Raw genomic sequence first — 19172 nt, forward strand, 5'->3', positions numbered from 1 at the left:
CGTTGGTTTATAGAATTTGGCAGTACGTCCAACCGGCCTAAAAAAAGCAGACCACATGTACGGCATCATGTGGGCGAGCGGTTTGCTGATGTCAACTTTGTGAACAGAGTGCCCTATGGTGGTGGTGAGGTTATGGAATGGGCATAAGCTTCGGACAACAAAAAACAAGTGCATTTAATCGAGGGCAATTTGAATGCACAGAGATACCGTGATGAGATCCCATTGTCGTGCCATTCATCCACACCAATCACCTCATGTTTAAGTATGATAATGCACGGGCCCGATGTCGCTGAACACAATTCCTGGAATCTGAAAAAAAACAGTTCTTCCATGGCCTGAGTACTCACCAGACATGTCACCCATTGAGCATGTTTGGGATGCTCTGGATCGACGAGTACGACAGCGTGTTCCAATTCCCACCAATATCAAGCAACTTCTCACAGCTATTGAAGAGGAGTGGGACAACATTCCACAGGCCACAATCAACAGCCTGATCCTCTCTATGCGAAGGAGATGTGTCTTGCCATGATCAGAATGTGTCTCTGTCTATTTCCAGCCCTGCCATTTCTACCTGTCCTGATCTAGTGTTTGACCCCTGACCTCCTCACACCGTCTCACTGTCCATGTCTGCTTTTAGCGCCCACCTCTACTTCACTGTGTTATAATGGACAGAGGTGACATAACAAGCATATCAAACATACTGACCTTTCTGACCCTATCCCACCTCTACTTCACTGTGTTATACAGACTAGAATGTGGGCTACGGAGTGAAGCTACACAGAAGAGACTGTTGACTGAAAGTTATTCGTTTTTTGGGCACATCATTTGTCTCCATGGCAACATGGGCAATACTGGTTAAAGCTGAATAGTTTAAGGAACTGAGATCATTCATTGTCTTCACCTTCTACTAACCAGAGTTTCTGTCACATGGGATGACGCTGGAGAGACAAAAGCAGGTACGGGGAGTCAAACACTTAATATGGAACGAGACAGGAACAGCGTCAGAAAACGAGCAACAGACAAAAACAATGAATACAGCAGCGGGGAACAGAGCAGGGAACTGACAAATACAGGGGAGGAAATAAACAGGTGATGAGGGAGTCCAGGTGAGTCCAATAACGCTGATGTGCGTGACGAGGGAAAGCAGGCGTGCGTAATGGATGATAGGAGTGATGCACGCGCTGGGGGGGGGGGGGGGGGGAGCTGGAGGAGACGTGACAGTTTCAGTAAACCAGCTGATAAACCACAGAACACAGCTTTGTAAGAACACTATAAGAAGGAGAAAACATGTATGCAGTCAAATGCACTGTTATCTTTCTACCTTCCCCCATGTCTCATATTCACTGTTATCTTTCTACCTTCCTCCATGTCTCATATTCACTGTTATCTTTCTACCTTCCCCCATGTCTCATATTCACTGTTATCTTTCTACCTTCCTCCATGTCTCACTGTTATCTTTCTACCTTCCCCCATGTCTCATATTCACTGTTATCTTTCTACCTTCCCCCATGTCTCATATTCACTGTTATCTTTCTACCTTCCCCCATGTCTCATATTCACTGTTATCTTTCTACCTTCCCCCATGTCTCATATTCACTGTTATCTTTCTACCTTCCTCCATGTCTCATATTCACTGTTATCTTTCTACCTTCCTCCATGTCTCATATTCACTGTTATCTTTCTACCTTCCCCCATGTCTCATATTCACTGTTATCTTTCTACCTTCCCCCATGTCTCATATTCACTGTTATCTTTCTACCTTCCCCCATGTCTCATATTCACTGTTATCTTTCTACCTTCCCCCATGTCTCATATTCACTGTTATCTTTCTACCTTCCCCCATGTCTCATATTCACTGTTATCTTTCTACCTTCCCCCATGTCTCATATTCACTGTTATCTTTCTACCTTCCCCCATGTCTCATATTCACTGTTATCTTTCTACCTTCCTCCAAGTCTCATATTCACTGTTATCTTTCTACCTTCCCCCATGTCTCATATTCACTGTTATCTTTCTACCTTCCCCCATGTCTCATATTCACTGTTATCTTTCTACCTTCCTCCATGTCTCATATTCACTGTTATCTTTCTACCTTCCCCCATGTCTCAAATTCACTGTTATCTTTCTACCTTCCTCCATGTCTCATATTCACTGTTATCTTTCTACCTTCCTCCATGTCTCAAATTCACTGTTATCTTTCTACCTTCCTCCATGTCTCAAATTCACTGTTATCTTTCTACCTTCCCCCATGTCTCATATTCACTGTTATCTTTCTACCTTCCTCCATGTCTCATATTCACTGTTATCTTTCTACCTTCCCCCATGTCTCATATTCACTGTTATCTTTCTACCTTCCTCCATGTCTCATATTCACTGTTATCTTTCTACCTTCCTCCATGTCTCATATTCACTGTTATCTTTCTACCTTCCCCCATGTCTCATATTCACTGTTATCTTTCTACCTTCCTCCATGTCTCACTGTTATCTTTCTACCTTCCCCCATGTCTCATATTCACTGTTATCTTTCTACCTTCCCCCATGTCTCAAATTCACTGTTATCTTTCTACCTTCCCCCATGTCTCATATTCACTGTTATCTTTCTACCTTCCTCCATGTCTCATATTCACTGTTATCTTTCTACCTTCCTCCATGTCTCATATTCACTGTTATCTTTCTACCTTCCCCCATGTCTCATATTCACTGTTATCTTTCTACCTTCCCCCATGTCTCATATTCACTGTTATCTTTCTACCTTCCCCCATGTCTCATATTCACTGTTATCTTTCTACCTTCCCCCATGTCTCATATTCACTGTTATCTTTCTACCTTCCCCCATGTCTCATATTCACTGTTATCTTTCTACCTTCCCCCATGTCTCATATTCACTGTTATCTTTCTACCTTCCCCCATGTCTCATATTCACTGTTATCTTTCTACCTTCCTCCAAGTCTCATATTCACTGTTATCTTTCTACCTTCCCCCATGTCTCATATTCACTGTTATCTTTCTACCTTCCCCCATGTCTCATATTCACTGTTATCTTTCTACCTTCCTCCATGTCTCATATTCACTGTTATCTTTCTACCTTCCCCCATGTCTCAAATTCACTGTTATCTTTCTACCTTCCTCCATGTCTCATATTCACTGTTATCTTTCTACCTTCCTCCATGTCTCAAATTCACTGTTATCTTTCTACCTTCCTCCATGTCTCAAATTCACTGTTATCTTTCTACCTTCCCCCATGTCTCATATTCACTGTTATCTTTCTACCTTCCTCCATGTCTCATATTCACTGTTATCTTTCTACCTTCCCCCATGTCTCAAATTCACTGTTATCTTTCTACCTTCCTCCATGTCTCATATTCACTGTTATCTTTCTACCTTCCCCCATGTCTCAAATTCACTGTTATCTTTCTACCTTCCTCCATGTCTCATATTCACTGTTATCTTTCTACCTTCCCCCATGTCTCATATTCACTGTTATCTTTCTACCTTCCCCCATGTCTCATATTCACTGTTATCTTTCTACCTTCCTCCATGTCTCATATTCACTGTTATCTTTCTACCTTCCCCCATGTCTCATATTCACTGTTATCTTTCTACCTTCCTCCATGTCTCATATTCACTGTTATCTTTCTACCTTCCTCCATGTCTCAAATTCACTGTTATCTTTCTACCTTCCTCCATGTCTCATATTCACTGTTATCTTTCTACCTTCCTCCATGTCTCAAATTCACTGTTATCTTTCTACCTTCCTCCATGTCTCAAATTCACTGTTATCTTTCTACCTTCCCCCATGTCTCATATTCACTGTTATCTTTCTACCTTCCTCCATGTCTCATATTCACTGTTATCTTTCTACCTTCCCCCATGTCTCAAATTCACTGTTATCTTTCTACCTTCCTCCATGTCTCATATTCACTGTTATCTTTCTACCTTCCTCCATGTCTCAAATTCACTGTTATCTTTCTACCTTCCTCCATGTCTCATATTCACTGTTATCTTTCTACCTTCCCCCATGTCTCATATTCACTGTTATCTTTCTACCTTCCCCCATGTCTCATATTCACTGTTATCTTTCTACCTTCCTCCATGTCTCATATTCACTGTTATCTTTCTACCTTCCTCCATGTCTCAAATTCACTGTTATCTTTCTACCTTCCTCCATGTCTCATATTCACTGTTATCTTTCTACCTTCCTCCATGTCTCAAATTCACTGTTATCTTTCTACCTTCCCCCATGTCTCATATTCACTGTTATCTTTCTACCTTCCCCCATGTCTCATATTCACTGTTATCTTTCTACCTTCCTCCATGTCTCAAATTCACTGTTATCTTTCTACCTTCCCCCATGTCTCATATTCACTGTTATCTTTCTACCTTCCTCCATGTCTCATATTCACTGTTATCTTTCTACCTTCCTCCATGTCTCATATTCACTGTTATCTTTCTACCTTCCTCCATGTCTCATATTCACTGTTATCTTTCTACCTTCCTCCATGTCTCATATTCACTGTTATCTTTCTACCTTCCCCCATGTCTCATATTCACTGTTATCTTTCTACCTTCCTCCATGTCTCATATTCACTGTTATCTTTCTACCTTCCTCCATGTCTCATATTCACTGTTATCTTTCTACCTTCCCCCATGTCTCATATTCACTGTTATCTTTCTACCTTCCCCCATGTCTCATATTCACTGTTATCTTTCTACCTTCCCCCATGTCTCATATTCACTGTTATCTTTCTACCTTCCCCCATGTCTCATATTCACTGTTATCTTTCTACCTTCCCCCATGTCTCATATTCACTGTTATCTTTCTACATTCCCCCATGTCTCATATTCACTGTTATCTTTCTACCTTCCCCCATGTCTCATATTCACTGTTATCTTTCTACATTCCCCCATGTCTCATATTCACTGTTATCTTTCTACCGTCATCTATGTGTCATATTCACTGTTATCTTTCAGCCTTCCCAATTCCTTCCCCCAGTTTAGAGATGGCTTTTTGCGGTGTGCAGCATAGTCCTTTAGTCTCTATGGGCCAGATGGCCAGTTATTGAGGGCCACAGCATAAGGAAAGAAACTGTTTAGATGGGGGTCATAACATCCAATCACAGAGGTTTACAGCAGCTGACAGTTGTACCATCATTGCTAATAACTTAAACTGCCTTATTCAGATAAAGACAATCTCTGTACAAATGTAGGATCTTAATTTGATCATCCTGTTGCAGGACAACGTTGCTGCAATGCAGTTAATTTTAAACTTGTATTGTATTTGAGATTTAAAAAGGCTTTTGGAGATTGTAATAGAGGCTACTTCCTCTGCAAGAAAACCAGTCGTCCACATCCCGTGACTGAAGTTATGTGATTTCCTCATAGGAAATTAAAAGCGTGTTTGAAGCCTACGCAGTTTCAAAACGGCTGTTGAAACTATCGCAAACATTTGTCAACAACATTAGAAGTGGGATAAATGTGTTGATTTGAAGGAAAGACGGGCAGACTGGTAAGTCTACTGTAGGCTAAATATAACTATTATAAAGTTAGGTTGTGGTCAGACAAAGCTTGAGATATGATCCTTTATCATGCTGACTGACCTGAAGGTCTCTGTAGGAAATGTTGTGAACATATCAGGTCTAGGCAACATGCTCTGGTATTTAGACTGAAAACTGATTTGTAGGTGGTCAGTCCTGCTACTGATAGTTTATGTGAACTGATCTGAACAGGTTTAGACTGGTCATCTATGATATGTAGGTTATATACAGTACATTCTCTGTCCTGCTACTGGTAGGACTATAACATTATGTTGATCTGAACAGGTTTAGACTGGTCATCTATGATATGTAGGTTATATACAGTACATTCTCTGTCCTGCTACTGGTAGGACTATAACATTATGTTGATCTGAACAGGTTTAGACTGGTCATCTATGATATGTAGGTTATATACAGTACACTCTCTGTCCTGCTACTGGTAGGACTATAACATTATGTTGATCTGAACAGGTTTAGACTGGTCATCTATGATATGTAGGTTATATACAGTACATTCTCTGTCCTGCTACTGGTAGGACTATAAAATTATGTTGATCTGAACAGGTTTAGACTGGTCATCTATGATATGTAGGTTATATACAGTACATTCTCTGTCCTGCTACTGGTAAGACTATAACATTATGTTGATCTGAACAGGTTTAGGCTGGTCATCTATGATATGTAGGTTATATACAGTACATTCTCTGTCCTGCTACTGGTAGGACTATAACATTATGTTGATCTGAACAGGTTTAGGCTGGTCATCTATGATATGTAGGTTATATACAGTACATTCTCTGTCCTGCTACTGGTAGGACTATAACATTATGTTGATCTGAACAGGTTTAGACTGGTCATCTATGATATGTAGGCTATAGCCGAGGTATAGACCTTGATCTGCATATCACTAACAAACTGCTATTATACATTATAACCTAGTCTACTTTAAATAATATAAAATCTCTCACTTGATGCAAAAAACCTTTCTGAATGGTTCAACAATTTCCTCCTCGGATCAATCATGTCCGTTTTAGCCCTTCTGTCTATATTCTCAGATATGTTTAGAAAAGAACAGATTGAAAGACAATAAATAGCCTACTGTTAGTGAATACAAATACGTGTGAGACATGGCCTTGTGTTGCTGTACTGTCTATAACTACCTTAACAAACAGTGACTTATTATTATTATTATTATTATTATTATTATTATTATTATTATCATTATTATTATTATTATTATTATTGTTGCTGTACTGTCTATAACTACCTTAACAAACAGTGACTTATTATTATTATTATAATTAATATTATTATTATTATTATTATTATTATTATTATTATTATTGTTGTTATTGTTGTTGTTCTGTCTATAACTACCTTAACAAACAGTGACTTATTATTATTATTATTATTATTATTATTGTTGTTGTTGTTGTTCTGTCTATAACTACCTTAACAAACAGTGACTTATTATTATTATTGACAGTTACCATGGAGATGAAATGTCACAACAACATGTTCATGTGATGCTTTAAATCACCTGACTGTTTCTATGTCTGTTAGTAAATGTTTTATTTCTCAAAGAGATAATGAATACATGAGAACAATTGACAGTCAAGAACTAGTTGTCACTGTGTTAACCACAACCAACATGCTGGATCTCTGTTTAGTTGTCACTGTGTTAACCACAACCAACATGCTGGATCTCTGTTTAGTTGTCACTGTGTTAACCACAACCAACATGCTGGATCTCTGTTTAGTTGTCACTGTGTTAACCACAACCAACATGCTGGATCTCTGTTTAGTTGTTACTGTGTTAACCACAACCAACATGCTGGATCTCTGTTTAGTTGTCACTGTGTTAACCACAACCAACATGCTGGATCTCTGTTTAGTTGTCACTGTGTTAACCACAACCAACATGCTGGATCTCTGTTTAGTTGTCACTGTGTTAACCACAACCAACATGCTGGATCTCTGTTTAGTTGTCACTGTGTTAACCACAACCAACATGCTGGATCTCTGTTTAGTTGTCACTGTGTTAACCACAACCAACATGCTGGATCTCTGTTTAGTTGTCACTGTGTTAACCACAACCAACATGTTGGATCTCTGTTTAGGGGTCCTGTCTCTAAAATGAGTCTCTCTGGGGAGAGAGAGGAGGGGGTCCTGCCTCTAAAATGAGTCTCTCTGGGGAGAGAGAGGAGGGGGGTCCTGCCTCTAAAATGAGTCTCTCTGGGGAGAGAGAGGAGGGGGGTCCTGCCTCTAAAATGAGTCTCTCTGGGGAGAGAGAGGAGGGGGGCCCTGCCTCTAAAATGAGTCTCTCTGGGGAGAGAGAGGAGGGGGGCCCTGCCTCTAAAATGAGACTCTCTGGGGAGAGAGAGGAGGGGGGTCCTGCCTCTAAAATGAGACTCTCTGGGGAGAGAGAGGAGGGGGGTCCTGCCTCTAAAATGAGTGTCTCTGGGGGACATGATACCAAAGCTAAGAGGTGAGCTGACTATTTTGTTTAAGAATTTATATTCTAAAACGTTTGTTAATCAGAAGGTATTTCTTATGGGAACATTCTATATAACTGTTCTAGATTTTAGATGTGTGTGTGAAAATGTGTTTTGTTGCTAAATGCTGTATATCCATTGTTTAACAGGAATGGAATGTTGGTATCCTGTATATTTGACTGTGATATGTGGTTGTCTCACCTAGATATCTTTAGATGAATGCACTTACAGATGCCATCTCTTAATTTGACCCAGTTTCTCACAGCAGGAAAACAGCAGCAAATGTGTTTGTTCGTGTGGATTGTAAATTAAGGGACATTTTTTTGTAGTAGTTGATCCATTTTTTTCATCAAATCAAGTCTGACATTTTGAAGTGGAAATTACAAACGTTAGAAGCCTTTATAAAGCCTTGCAGTGGTTTAATAATTTCTTTAAACAATAAAATTACATTTCCCAACATTTCTGAATATGGATATATAGCATTTTGGAATGAAACACTTGTTTCCCCATCTGAGATCAGAGTAGATGAGAGATGTAATGTTTGTCTCTGTTGTGTTGAAGACCAATCAAGCAGGAGAGACCAGCCTCCCCTGTACCCAGCTGTGTGTCCATGAAGAGTGACAAGTCTATGAATCTACCTATGAAGTTTAGAGAGGGAGACTTTTCTACTGAACAAAGGTAAGAAGAACTCATGGGTCATGGTCAGTGAGTTAAACAACACTGTCTCTAGTCATTTCTCCTCTCCCATTTTCACATTTCTTTTGGTTGTTTTCATAATCCATAGGCTAATACTTTAGTCCATTTTCATAGTCCTAAAACAGTGTGTGTGTGTGTGTGTGTGTGTGTGTGTGTGTGTGTGTGTGTGTGTGTGTGTGTGTGTGTGTGTGTGTGTGTGTGTGTGTGTGTGTGTGTGTGTGTGTGTGTGTGTGTGTGTACTGTAATCTCATGTTTTGTCCACAGAAACCAACAGGAGAGATCAGAGTCAGAGATTCTCAGTGGTCAGTCTTCCCAGAGGCATCAAACAGACCTGGACTCTATATTCAGTGTATGTGATCCTGTTATTAACATTTGTTTTAGTTTACTTCAAGTAAAGTTGATCTGTCAATTATTCATTAATGTGTTAATGAGAAAGCATTTCTTCTCTTGCTTAACTTATTTACTTGATTTATTTCAGTTGCTTGAAGAGAAAATGACGACATTTGTGAAGAACGAGCTGAAGATGTTCAAGAGGATTCTTAGTCCAGAACTCCCAGAAGGCTATGAGAGTCAGAAGCAGGATAAGGAAGTGGTGGATGCTGAAGATGAGAAGCAGGAGAGCAGTGCCAGAGAGGGGGCTCTGAAGATCACACTGCACGTCCTGAGGAAAATGAACCAGAAGGAGCTTGCTGACACACTGGAGAAATGTAAGATCTGTCTGCCTCATGTTGAATGCTGTTTTATAACATTTAAAAGCTGTGGCTAAAGTACAGCTAAAGTAGCTGTGTAACTCAATGATATTGTAGCAGCCTTAACACAACACCTAGTGACCTCATCAAGTAGCAGAAGGGATGTGATGTGGTGATTAATTTAGAGAGAGAGAGAGAGAGACAACATTAATAATACCATCAATAATACCAATAATAATATAATCAGTCACACCAGTCTGTAATGCATTATGAAAACATTTACACATTTATACAGTCAGTTAAGAGAATAAATGATTATAATTTAAACTTTATAACAGTCCTACAATACTGTAGGCATTAAAACAGATGTAATATTAATATCCTCTGTGCTATTTCTTCATTCAGATGAGCTTGCTGTGATTTGCCAACGTGAACTCAAATCTAATCTAAAGAAGAAGTTTCAATGTGTATTTGAGGGGATCGCTAAACAAGGAAACCCAACACTTCTCAATAAGATCTACACAGAGCTCTACATCACAGAGGGAGGAACAGGAGAGGTCAATAATGAACATGAGCTGAGACAGATTGAGACAACAACCAGGAAACAAGCAAGACCAGAGACTGCAATCAAATGTAACGACATCTTCAAACCCTTAACTGGACAAGACAAACGTATCAGAACTGTGCTGACAAAGGGAGTCGCTGGCATTGGAAAAACAGTCTCTGTGCAGAAGTTCATTCTGGACTGGGCTGAAGGAAAAGCAAATCAGGATGTTCAATTTGTATTTTCATTCCCTTTCCGGGAGCTGAATTTGATGAAAGGGGACAAACACACTTTGATTGAACTTCTCAATAACTTTTCAATGGAAACCAAACAATCAGGAATCTCCATCTACAACAAGTACAAAGTTCTGTTCATCTTTGATGGTCTGGATGAGTGCCGACTGCCCCTAGACTTCCAGAAGAACAAGATCTGTTGGGACGTCACAGAGTCAACCTCAGTGGATGTTCTGCTGACAAATCTCATCAAGGGAAATCTGCTTCCCTCTGCTCTCCTCTGGATAACTACCCGACCTGCAGCAGCCAATAAGATCCCTTCAGGGTGTGTTGACCAGGTGACAGAGGTACGAGGGTTCAATGACCCACAGAAGGAGGAGTACTTCAGAAAGAGATTCAGTGATGAGGACCTGGCCAGCAGAATCATCTCACACATAAAGACTTCAAGGAGCCTCCACATCATGTGCCACATTCCAGTCTTCTGTTGGATTTCTGCAACAGTCCTCGAACACATGCTGAAACATAAGAGAGAAGAGATGCCCAAGACTCTGACTGAGATGTACACACACCTTGTGGTGTTTCATACCAAACAGAAGAATGAAAAGTATCTTGGGAAAGAAGAGACAGGTCCACACTGGAATAACGAGAGCATTCTGTCACTGGGAAACTGTCTTTTCAGCAGCTTCTGAATGGCAATCTGATTTTCTATGAAGAAGACCTGAAAGAGGCTGGCATTGATGTCAATGAAGCCTCAGTGTACTCAGGATTGTGCACACAGCTCTTTAAAGAGGAATGTGTGCTGTACCAGGACAAGGTGTTCTGCTTTGTACATCTGAGCATTCAAGAGTTTCTGGCTGCTGTGTATGTGTTCCTCTCATTCATCAACAACAATGAGAATCTAATGTCCGAACCGCAATCAACGTCCAGGAACCTTTCTGCGCTGTTCAGAGACAAGCCTAAAGTTTCTTTCTACAAGAGTGCTGTGGATAAAGCCTTACAAAGTGAGACAGGAAACCTGGACCTTTTCCTCCGCTTCCTTCTGGGCCTCTCACTGGAGTCCAATCAGAAGCACTTACGAGGTCTACTGACAAAGACAAGAAGCAGCTCACAGAGCCATGAAGAAACAGTCAAGTACATCAAGGAGAAGATCAGGGAGAATCCCTCTCCAGAGAGGAGCATCAATCTGTTCCACTGTCTGAATGAACTGAATGACCATTCTCTAGTGGAGGAGATCCAAAGCTACCTGAGCTCAGGAAGTCTCTCAAAACCCAACCTGTCACCTGCACAGTGGTCAGCTCTGGTCTTTGTGTTGCTGACTTCAGAAAAGGAGCTGGATGTGTTTGACCTGAAGAAATTCTCCAGATCAGAGGAAGGTCTTCTGAGGCTGCTGCCAGTGGTCAAAGCCTCCAGAGCTGCTCTGTGAGTACATAAAATGACATTTAAGAACTAATCATCGGGAAGAAATATTATGTTTAGAGAAAAATATGTATTATAATATGTATATAATATTATATTGAATAACATATTGAATCAGATATTCAATCTAGTAATACAATATGACCATACAATTCTAGGAGACAGAAGATGAATCTATATGTTGTTTGGGAATATGAACCAAATGCATCTTCCATTGTCCTTCTACACTACTGGTGTTAAATTAACAGTGTGTTTGTGAAGTCATGATGATCTTGTTGCAGGCTGTCAGGCTGTGGAGTCACAGAGAAAGGCTGTGCTTCTCTGGTCTCAGCTCTGAAGTCAAATCCCTCACACCTGAGAGAGCTGGACCTGAGCAACAATGACCTGAAGGATTCAGGAGTGAAGCTGCTCTCTGCTGGACTGGAGGATCCACACTGTAAACTGGAGACTCTGAGGTCAGTATTCCTGTAGTTGGTCAACAAGTGATAACTGTTCACCAGATCCACATGTGTTTACCAGACACACATAGTCCACACCATATGTGTTTGGACAGTGAAGCTTACAGTTTTAAATTGGGTTGTGTTTTAGATTATATTTTTCCTAATAGTAAATTAATGGTGAATAATGTCCTGTCATTTTGGAGTCACTTCACTTGTGTTGTCAGTAAGAATAGAAGATGTTTCTGAACACTTCTACATTCATGTGGATGATACCATGATTATGAATAAACATGAATGAATCGTTAATGATGATGAATGAGCCTCTGTTATTGATAATGGTGAGAGGTTAGCATGTTTTGTTGTAGTCTCTGTTATTGGTAATGGTGAGAGGTTAGCATGTTTTGTTGTAGCCTCTGTTATTGGTAATGGTGAGAGGTTAGCATGTTTTGTTGTAGCCTATGTTATTGGTAATGGTGAGAGGTTAGCATGTTTTGTTGTAGCCTCTGTTATTGGTAATGGTGAGAGGTTAGCATGTTTTGTTGTATCCTCTGTTATTGGTAATGGTGAGAGGTTAGCATGTTTTGTTGTAGCCTCTGTTATTGGTAATGGTGAGAGGTTAGCATGTTTTGTTGTAGCCTCTGTTATTGGTAATGGTGAGAGGTTAGCATGTTTTGTTGTAGCCTCTGTAACTTTCTCACTCATTATCATTCATGATCTTTCTCAATCATGGCAGTCACAGGCTTGATGTAGTCATTGCAGTCAAAGAATATGGGACCAAATACTAATCTTTTGACTATTTTAATACTCATAGTGTATTACAAGATACATAAAGTGCTTTTATTTCTAAATGGTGAAACAGAAATGAATGAAAATATCCTCATATAAAAGGTGACATTATATACTCTCACCTCATATGAAACTGCTTTTAAACTGGTCTGGTCAGTCTTCTCAAATATTTGTATTATTCATGTTTCTATCTGCAGGCAATACTTTGATAATTTGTCATTTATAATATGATACATTAATTTCTGAATAGATATCGCAGGTTTCATGACTGATATATCTGAATATGTTGAAGAAATATACTGCCACTATTTTCACCACCAAAGAATAGCAGTGTGGTTTTAATTTGATTTGACTCTTTGCAGGCTGTCAGGCTGTCTAGTCACAGAGGAAGGCTGTGCTTCTCTGGTCTCAGCTCTGAGGTCAAACCCCTCACACCTGAGAGAGCTGGACCTGAGCTACAATCACCCAGGAGACTCAGGAGTCAGACTGCTCTCTGCTGGACTGGAGGATCCACACTGCAGACTGGAGAAACTCAAGTATGTAGAGGGTTTATGTCAATGTTCATATCAGACATGTTGGACTTTTCAGGCTAGTTAAGACAAACATTCTGAACTCCACTTGGACAAAGTTATATGCTAACTGTGTGTGTGTGTGTGTGTGTGTGTGTGTGTGTGTGTGTGTGTGTGTGTGTGTGTGTGTGTGTGTGTGTGTGTGTGTGTGTGTGTGTGTGTGTGTGTGTGTGTGTGTGTGTGTGTGTGTGTGTGTGTGTGTGTGAGAGAGTTCAGGTGTATCCCTCAATGACTGTCTGTTTTTCTGCTTACTGCTACAGTGTGGAACATGGTGGAGAGAACAGAATGAAACCTGGGCCTAGAAAATGTGAGTGTTGACTGCTGTGAAGAATATGACTAAGAATAAGTCTTAATTCAAGTTAAGTCAAAGTCCACCATCATTACTGACTTGGTCATATTAAATATCATCTGTAGTTCTACAGAAGCAGAAATCAGGGACACCAACGTTTACAAAGAGTTGCTTTGACTGTGTGTGTGTGTGTGTGTGTGTGTGTGTGTAATTAATGTGAATAAGTGTGTTTTTATATTACCATACAGTATAACATGTGATCATTCAACAAGTCTCAAGTTACCTTAACTTCTCCTTTTGATACCTAGAAACATCTACATTAAATGAATTAGTGAAAAGTGAGTTAACATTCTAATGTGAATGATGATGATTTCTAATATTGTGTCTGGTTTCATCCATCAGATGTCTGTGATCTCACACTGGACCCAAACACAGTAAACAGACTCCTCTCTCTGTCTGAGGAGAACAGAAAGGTGACATGTAGGACAGAGGAGCAGCCGTATCCTGATCACCCAGAGAGATTTGAGGACTGGAGACAGGTGCTGTGTAGAGAGGGTCTGACTGGGCGCTGTTACTGGGAGGTAGAGTGGAGTGGGAGAGGGGCTTATATAGGAGTGACATATAAAGGAATCAACAGGAGAGGATGGGGTGATGACTGTTGTCTTGGACACAATGACAAGTCCTGGAGTCTGTTCTGCTCTGAAAACAGATACTCTGCCTGGCATAATAATCATCCCACTACCATAGACGTCCCCTCCTCCAGCCCCCACAGAGTAGGAGTGTATCTGGACTGGTCAGCCGGCACTCTGTCCTTCTATAGAGCCTCCTCTGACACACTGACCCACCTGATCACATTCACCTCCACATTCACTGAGCCCCTCTATCCAGTGTTTAGAGTTCATTATGTTGACTCCTCAGTGTCCCTGTAAATAATAATAACCATGGTAACTCTCCCTCGGCCTGGGGCTCCATGCAAGATCTCACCTCGTGGAGTTGCAATGATCATGAGAACGGTGAGGAATCAGCCCAGAACTACACGGGAGGATCTTGTCAATGATCTCAAGGCAGCTGGGACCATAGTCACCAAGAAAACAAATGGTAACACTCTACGCCGTGAAGGACTGAAATCCTGCAGCGACTGCAAGGTCCCCCTGCTCAAGAAAGCACATATACATGCTCGTCTGAAGTTTGCCAATGAACATCTGAATGACTCAGAGGACAACTGGTGAAAGTGTTGTGGTCAGATGAGACCAAAATGGAGCTCTTTGGCATCAACTCAACTCGCCGTGTTTGGAGGAGGAGGAATGATGCCTATGACCCCAAGAACACCATCCCACCGTCAAACATGGAGGTGGAAACATTATGCTTTGGGGGTGTTTTTCTGCTAAGGGGACAGGACAACTTTACCGCATCAAAGGGACGTTGGACGGGGCCATGTACCGTCAAATCTTGGGTGAGAACCTCCTTCCCTCAGCCAGGGCATTGAAAATGGGTCATGGATGGGTATTCCAGCATGACAATGACCCAAAACACACGGCCAAGGCAACAAAGGAGTGGCTCAAGAAGAAGCACATTAAGGTCCTGGAGTGACCTCCATAGAAAATCTGTGGAGGGAGCTGAAGGTTCGAGTTGCCAAACGTCAGCCTCGAAACCTTAATGACTTGGAGAAGATCTGCTAAGAGGAGTGGGACAAAATCCCTCCTGAGATGTGTGCAAACCTGGTGGCCAACTACAAGAAACATCTGACCTCTGTGATTGCCAACAAGGGTTTTGCCACCAAGTACTAAGTCATGTTTTGCAGAGGGGTCAAATACTTATTTCCCTCATTTAAATGCAAACCATTTTATAACATTTTTGACGTGCATTTTTCTGGATTTTTGTTGTTGTTATTCTGTCTCTCACTGTTCAAATAAACCTACCATTAAAATTATAGACTGATCATTTCTTTGTCAGTGGGCAAACGTACAAAATCAGCAGGGGATGAAATACTTTCCCCCCCACTGTGTTAAGGATCATTGATCAAAACATGAATACCCAAGAGCTAGAAGGTCTCATGAACCCCTTGACCGGAAAACTGTTTTGTGGAGTTTGGGCTTGTGATGAACTACCTATTGAGAAATGGCAGGAGCAACCGGCCATGTTCATTGTCAATACCCATGCTGAACACCTGCCTGGTGAACATTGGTTAGCTGTCACATTAGAAGATGACGAAGGAGGTAGAAAAATCTCATCATTTTCCCCCCCCGGATTTTCTCATTTCACTTTTTTGGATTCCTACGGCTTTCCCCCCACATTTTCTAATTTCCCCCCATTTAGTAAACAGTTTTTAAACAAAAATGGATCAAAGATCTACTACAGCTTCAAAGAAGTACAATATAACCTTTCAACAACCTGTGGTTACCACTGTGTTTTCTACCTGTGGTCAACACTGTGTATTCTACCTGTGGTCAACACTGTGTATTCTACCTGTGGTCAACACTCTGTATTCTACCTGTGGTCAACACTGTGTATTCTACCTGTGGTCAACACTGTTTTCTACCTGTGGTCACCACTGTGTATTCTACCTGTGGTCACCACTGTGTTTTCTACCTGTGGTCACCACTGTGTATTCTACCTGTGGTCAACACTGTGTATTCTACCTGTGGTCAACACTGTGTATTCTACCTGTGGTCAACACTGTGTATTCTACCTGTGGTCAACACTGTGTATTCTACCTGTGGTCACCACTGTGTATTCTACCTGTGGTCAACACTGTGTATTCTACCTGTGGTCAACACTGTGTATTCTACCTGTGGTCAACACTGTGTATTCTACCTGTGGTCAACACTGTGTATTCTACCTGTGGTCACCACTGTGTATTCTACCTGTGGTCAACACTGTGTATTCTACCTGTGGTCAACACTGTGTATTCTACCTGTGGTCAACACTGTGTATTCTACCTGTGGTCAACACTGTGTTTTCTACCTGTGGCCAAAGAGCCCGTGGAGTTTCTTTTGAAGATGTTGTATCTCTTTATAATGATGATTTAAGAAGTAATGATAGGACAGTAGATCGTTTTGTTAGAAAAGTGTTTAAGTATATATCCTTTAAGACTCTATAATCAATGTGTATGCTCACATCAAATGTTTAAAGAATGTCACAAATGTTAAATTGTATCATGTTATTGAAATAATATGGTCACCATCTTCGAGTTCACTCATTAAACCACCCAAATAGTTGCTGAGAGAGGGGTTCCAATCACCAGGTTTGCTTACATCTACCACAGAGTCTGTGTCATGGTAAAGAACCCTCCTCTGCAGCTGCTCCATGAGGGAATATAGTCCATAGGCCGTGGTAGAAGCTGGTAGAACCCTCCTCTGCAGCTGCTCCATGAGGGAATATAGTCCATAGGCCGTGGTAGAAGCTGGTAGACCCCTCCTCTGCAGCTGCTCCATGAGGGTATATAGTCCATAGGCCGTGGTAGAAGCTGGTAGAACCCTCCTCTGCAGCTGCTCCATGAGGGTATATAGTCCATAGGCCGTGGTAGAAGCTGGTAGACCCCTCCTCTGCAGCTGCTCTATGAGGGTATATAGTCCATAGGCCGTGGTAGAAGCTGGTAGACCCCTCCTCTGCAGCTGCTCCATGAGGGTATATAGGCCGTGGTAGAAGCTGGTAGACCCCTCCTCTGCAGCTGCTCCATGAGGGAATATAGTCCATAGGCCGTGGTAGAAGCTGGTAGAACCCTCCTCTGCAGCTGCTCCATGAGGGTATATAGGCCGTGGTAGAAGCTGGTAGACCCCTCCTCTGCAGCTGCTCCATGAGGGTATATAGTCCATAGGCCATGGTAGAAGCCTGTAGACCCCTCCTCTGCAGCTGCTCCATGAGGGTATATAGTCCATAGGCCGTGGTAGAAGCTGGTAGACCCCTCCTCTGCAGCTGCTCCATGAGGGTATATAGTCCATAGGCCGTGGTAGGAGCTGGTAGACCCTCCTCTGCAGCTGCTCCATGAGGGTATATAGTCCATAGGCCGTGGTAGAAGCTGGTAGACCCCTCCTCTGCAGCTGCTCCATGAGGGTATATAGGCCGTGGTAGAAGCTGGTAGACCCCTCCTCTGCAGCTGCTCCATGAGGGAATATAGTCCATAGGCCGTGGTAGAAGCTGGTAGAACCCTCCTCTGCAGCTGCTCCATGAGGGTATATAGTCCATAGGCCATGGTAGAAGCTGGTAGACCCCTCCTCTGCAGCTGCTCCATGAGGGTATATAGTCCATAGGCCGTGGTAGAAGCTGGTAGAACCCTCCTCTGCAGCTGCTCCATGAGGGTATATAGGCCGTGGTAGAAGCTGGTAGACCCCTCCTCTGCAGCTGCTCCATGAGGGAATATAGTCCATAGGCCGTGGTAGAAGCTGGTAGAACCCTCCTCTGCAGCTGCTCCATGAGGGTATATAGTCCATAGGCCGTGGTAGAAGCTGGTAGACCCCTCCTCTGCAGCTGCTCCATGAGGGTATATAGTCCATAGGCCATGGTAGAAGCTGGTAGACCCCTCCTCTGCAGCTGCTCCATGAGGGTATATAGTCCATAGGCCGTGGTAGAAGCTGGTAGAACCCTCCTCTGCAGCTGCTCCATGAGGGTATATAGGCCGTGGTAGAAGCTGGTAGACCCCTCCTCTGCAGCTGCTCCATGAGGGTATATAGTCCATAGGCCGTGGTAGAAGCTGGTAGACCCCTCCTCTGCAGCTGCTCCATGAGGGTATATAGTCCATAGGCCGTGGTAGAAGCTGGTAGAACCCTCCTCTGCAGCTGCTCCATGAGGGTATATAGTCCATAGGCCGTGGTAGAAGCTGGTAGACCCCTCCTCTGCAGCTGCTCCATGAGGGAATATAGTCCATAGGCCGTGGTAGAAGCTGGTAGAACCCTCCTCTGCAGCTGCTCCATGAGGGTATATAGTCCATAGGCCGTGGTAGAAGCTGGTAGAACCCTCCTCTGCAGCTGCTCCATGAGGGTATATAGTCCATAGGCCGTGGTAGAAGCTGGTAGACCCCTCCTCTGCAGCTGCTCCATGAGGGTATATAGTCCATAGGCCGTGGTAGAAGCTGGTAGACCCCTCCTCTGCAGCTGCTCCATGAGGGTATATAGTCCATAGGCCGTGGTAGAAGCTGTTAGACCCCTCCTCTGCAGCTGCTCCATGAGGGTATATAGTCCATAGGCCGTGGTAGAAGCTGGTAGAACCCTCCTCTGCAGCTGCTCCATGAGGGTATATAGTCCATAGGCCGTGGTAGAAGCTGGTAGACCCCTCCTCTGCAGCTGCTCCATGAGGGTATATAGTCCATAGGCCGTGGTAGAAGCTGGTAGACCCCTCCTCTGCAGCTGCTCCATGAGGGTATATAGTCCATAGGCCGTGGTAGAAGCTGGTAGAACCCTCCTCTGCAGCTGCTCCATGAGGGTGTATAGTCCATAGGCCGTGGTAGAAGCTGGTAGAACCCTCCTCTGCAGCTGCTCCATGAGG

At 42.4% G+C, this 19172-nt stretch overlaps 2 protein-coding genes across 3 annotated transcripts in view; both read left to right on the forward strand.

The window, feature by feature from the left end:
- LOC145867291 (uncharacterized) overlaps positions 1-19172 on the forward strand; it is a 358109-nt gene that overhangs the window by 115279 nt on the left and 223658 nt on the right. The gene's annotated exons all lie outside the window — the stretch shown is intronic.
- LOC145867286 (NLR family CARD domain-containing protein 3-like) lies at positions 9105-15621 on the forward strand. Of its 2 annotated transcripts, none has more exons than XM_082971356.1 (5): positions 9105-9432; positions 9820-11610; positions 11889-13369; positions 13663-13709; positions 14094-15621. In XM_082971356.1, exons 2-3 carry the CDS (start codon positions 11093-11095, stop codon positions 12076-12078), a joined length of 708 nt encoding a protein of 235 aa, XP_082827482.1. In that variant the 5' UTR covers positions 9105-9432; positions 9820-11092; the 3' UTR covers positions 12079-13369; positions 13663-13709; positions 14094-15621. The 2 variants fall into 2 exon arrangements, with proteins under 2 accessions (XP_082827482.1, XP_082827481.1); XM_082971355.1 differs by having other exon boundaries at positions 9107-9432.

This window comes from Salmo salar, unplaced genomic scaffold (assembly GCF_965601325.2).
Source record: "Salmo salar unplaced genomic scaffold, fSalSal1 ptg000257l, whole genome shotgun sequence".
Lineage (NCBI taxonomy): Eukaryota > Metazoa > Chordata > Actinopteri > Salmoniformes > Salmonidae > Salmo > Salmo salar.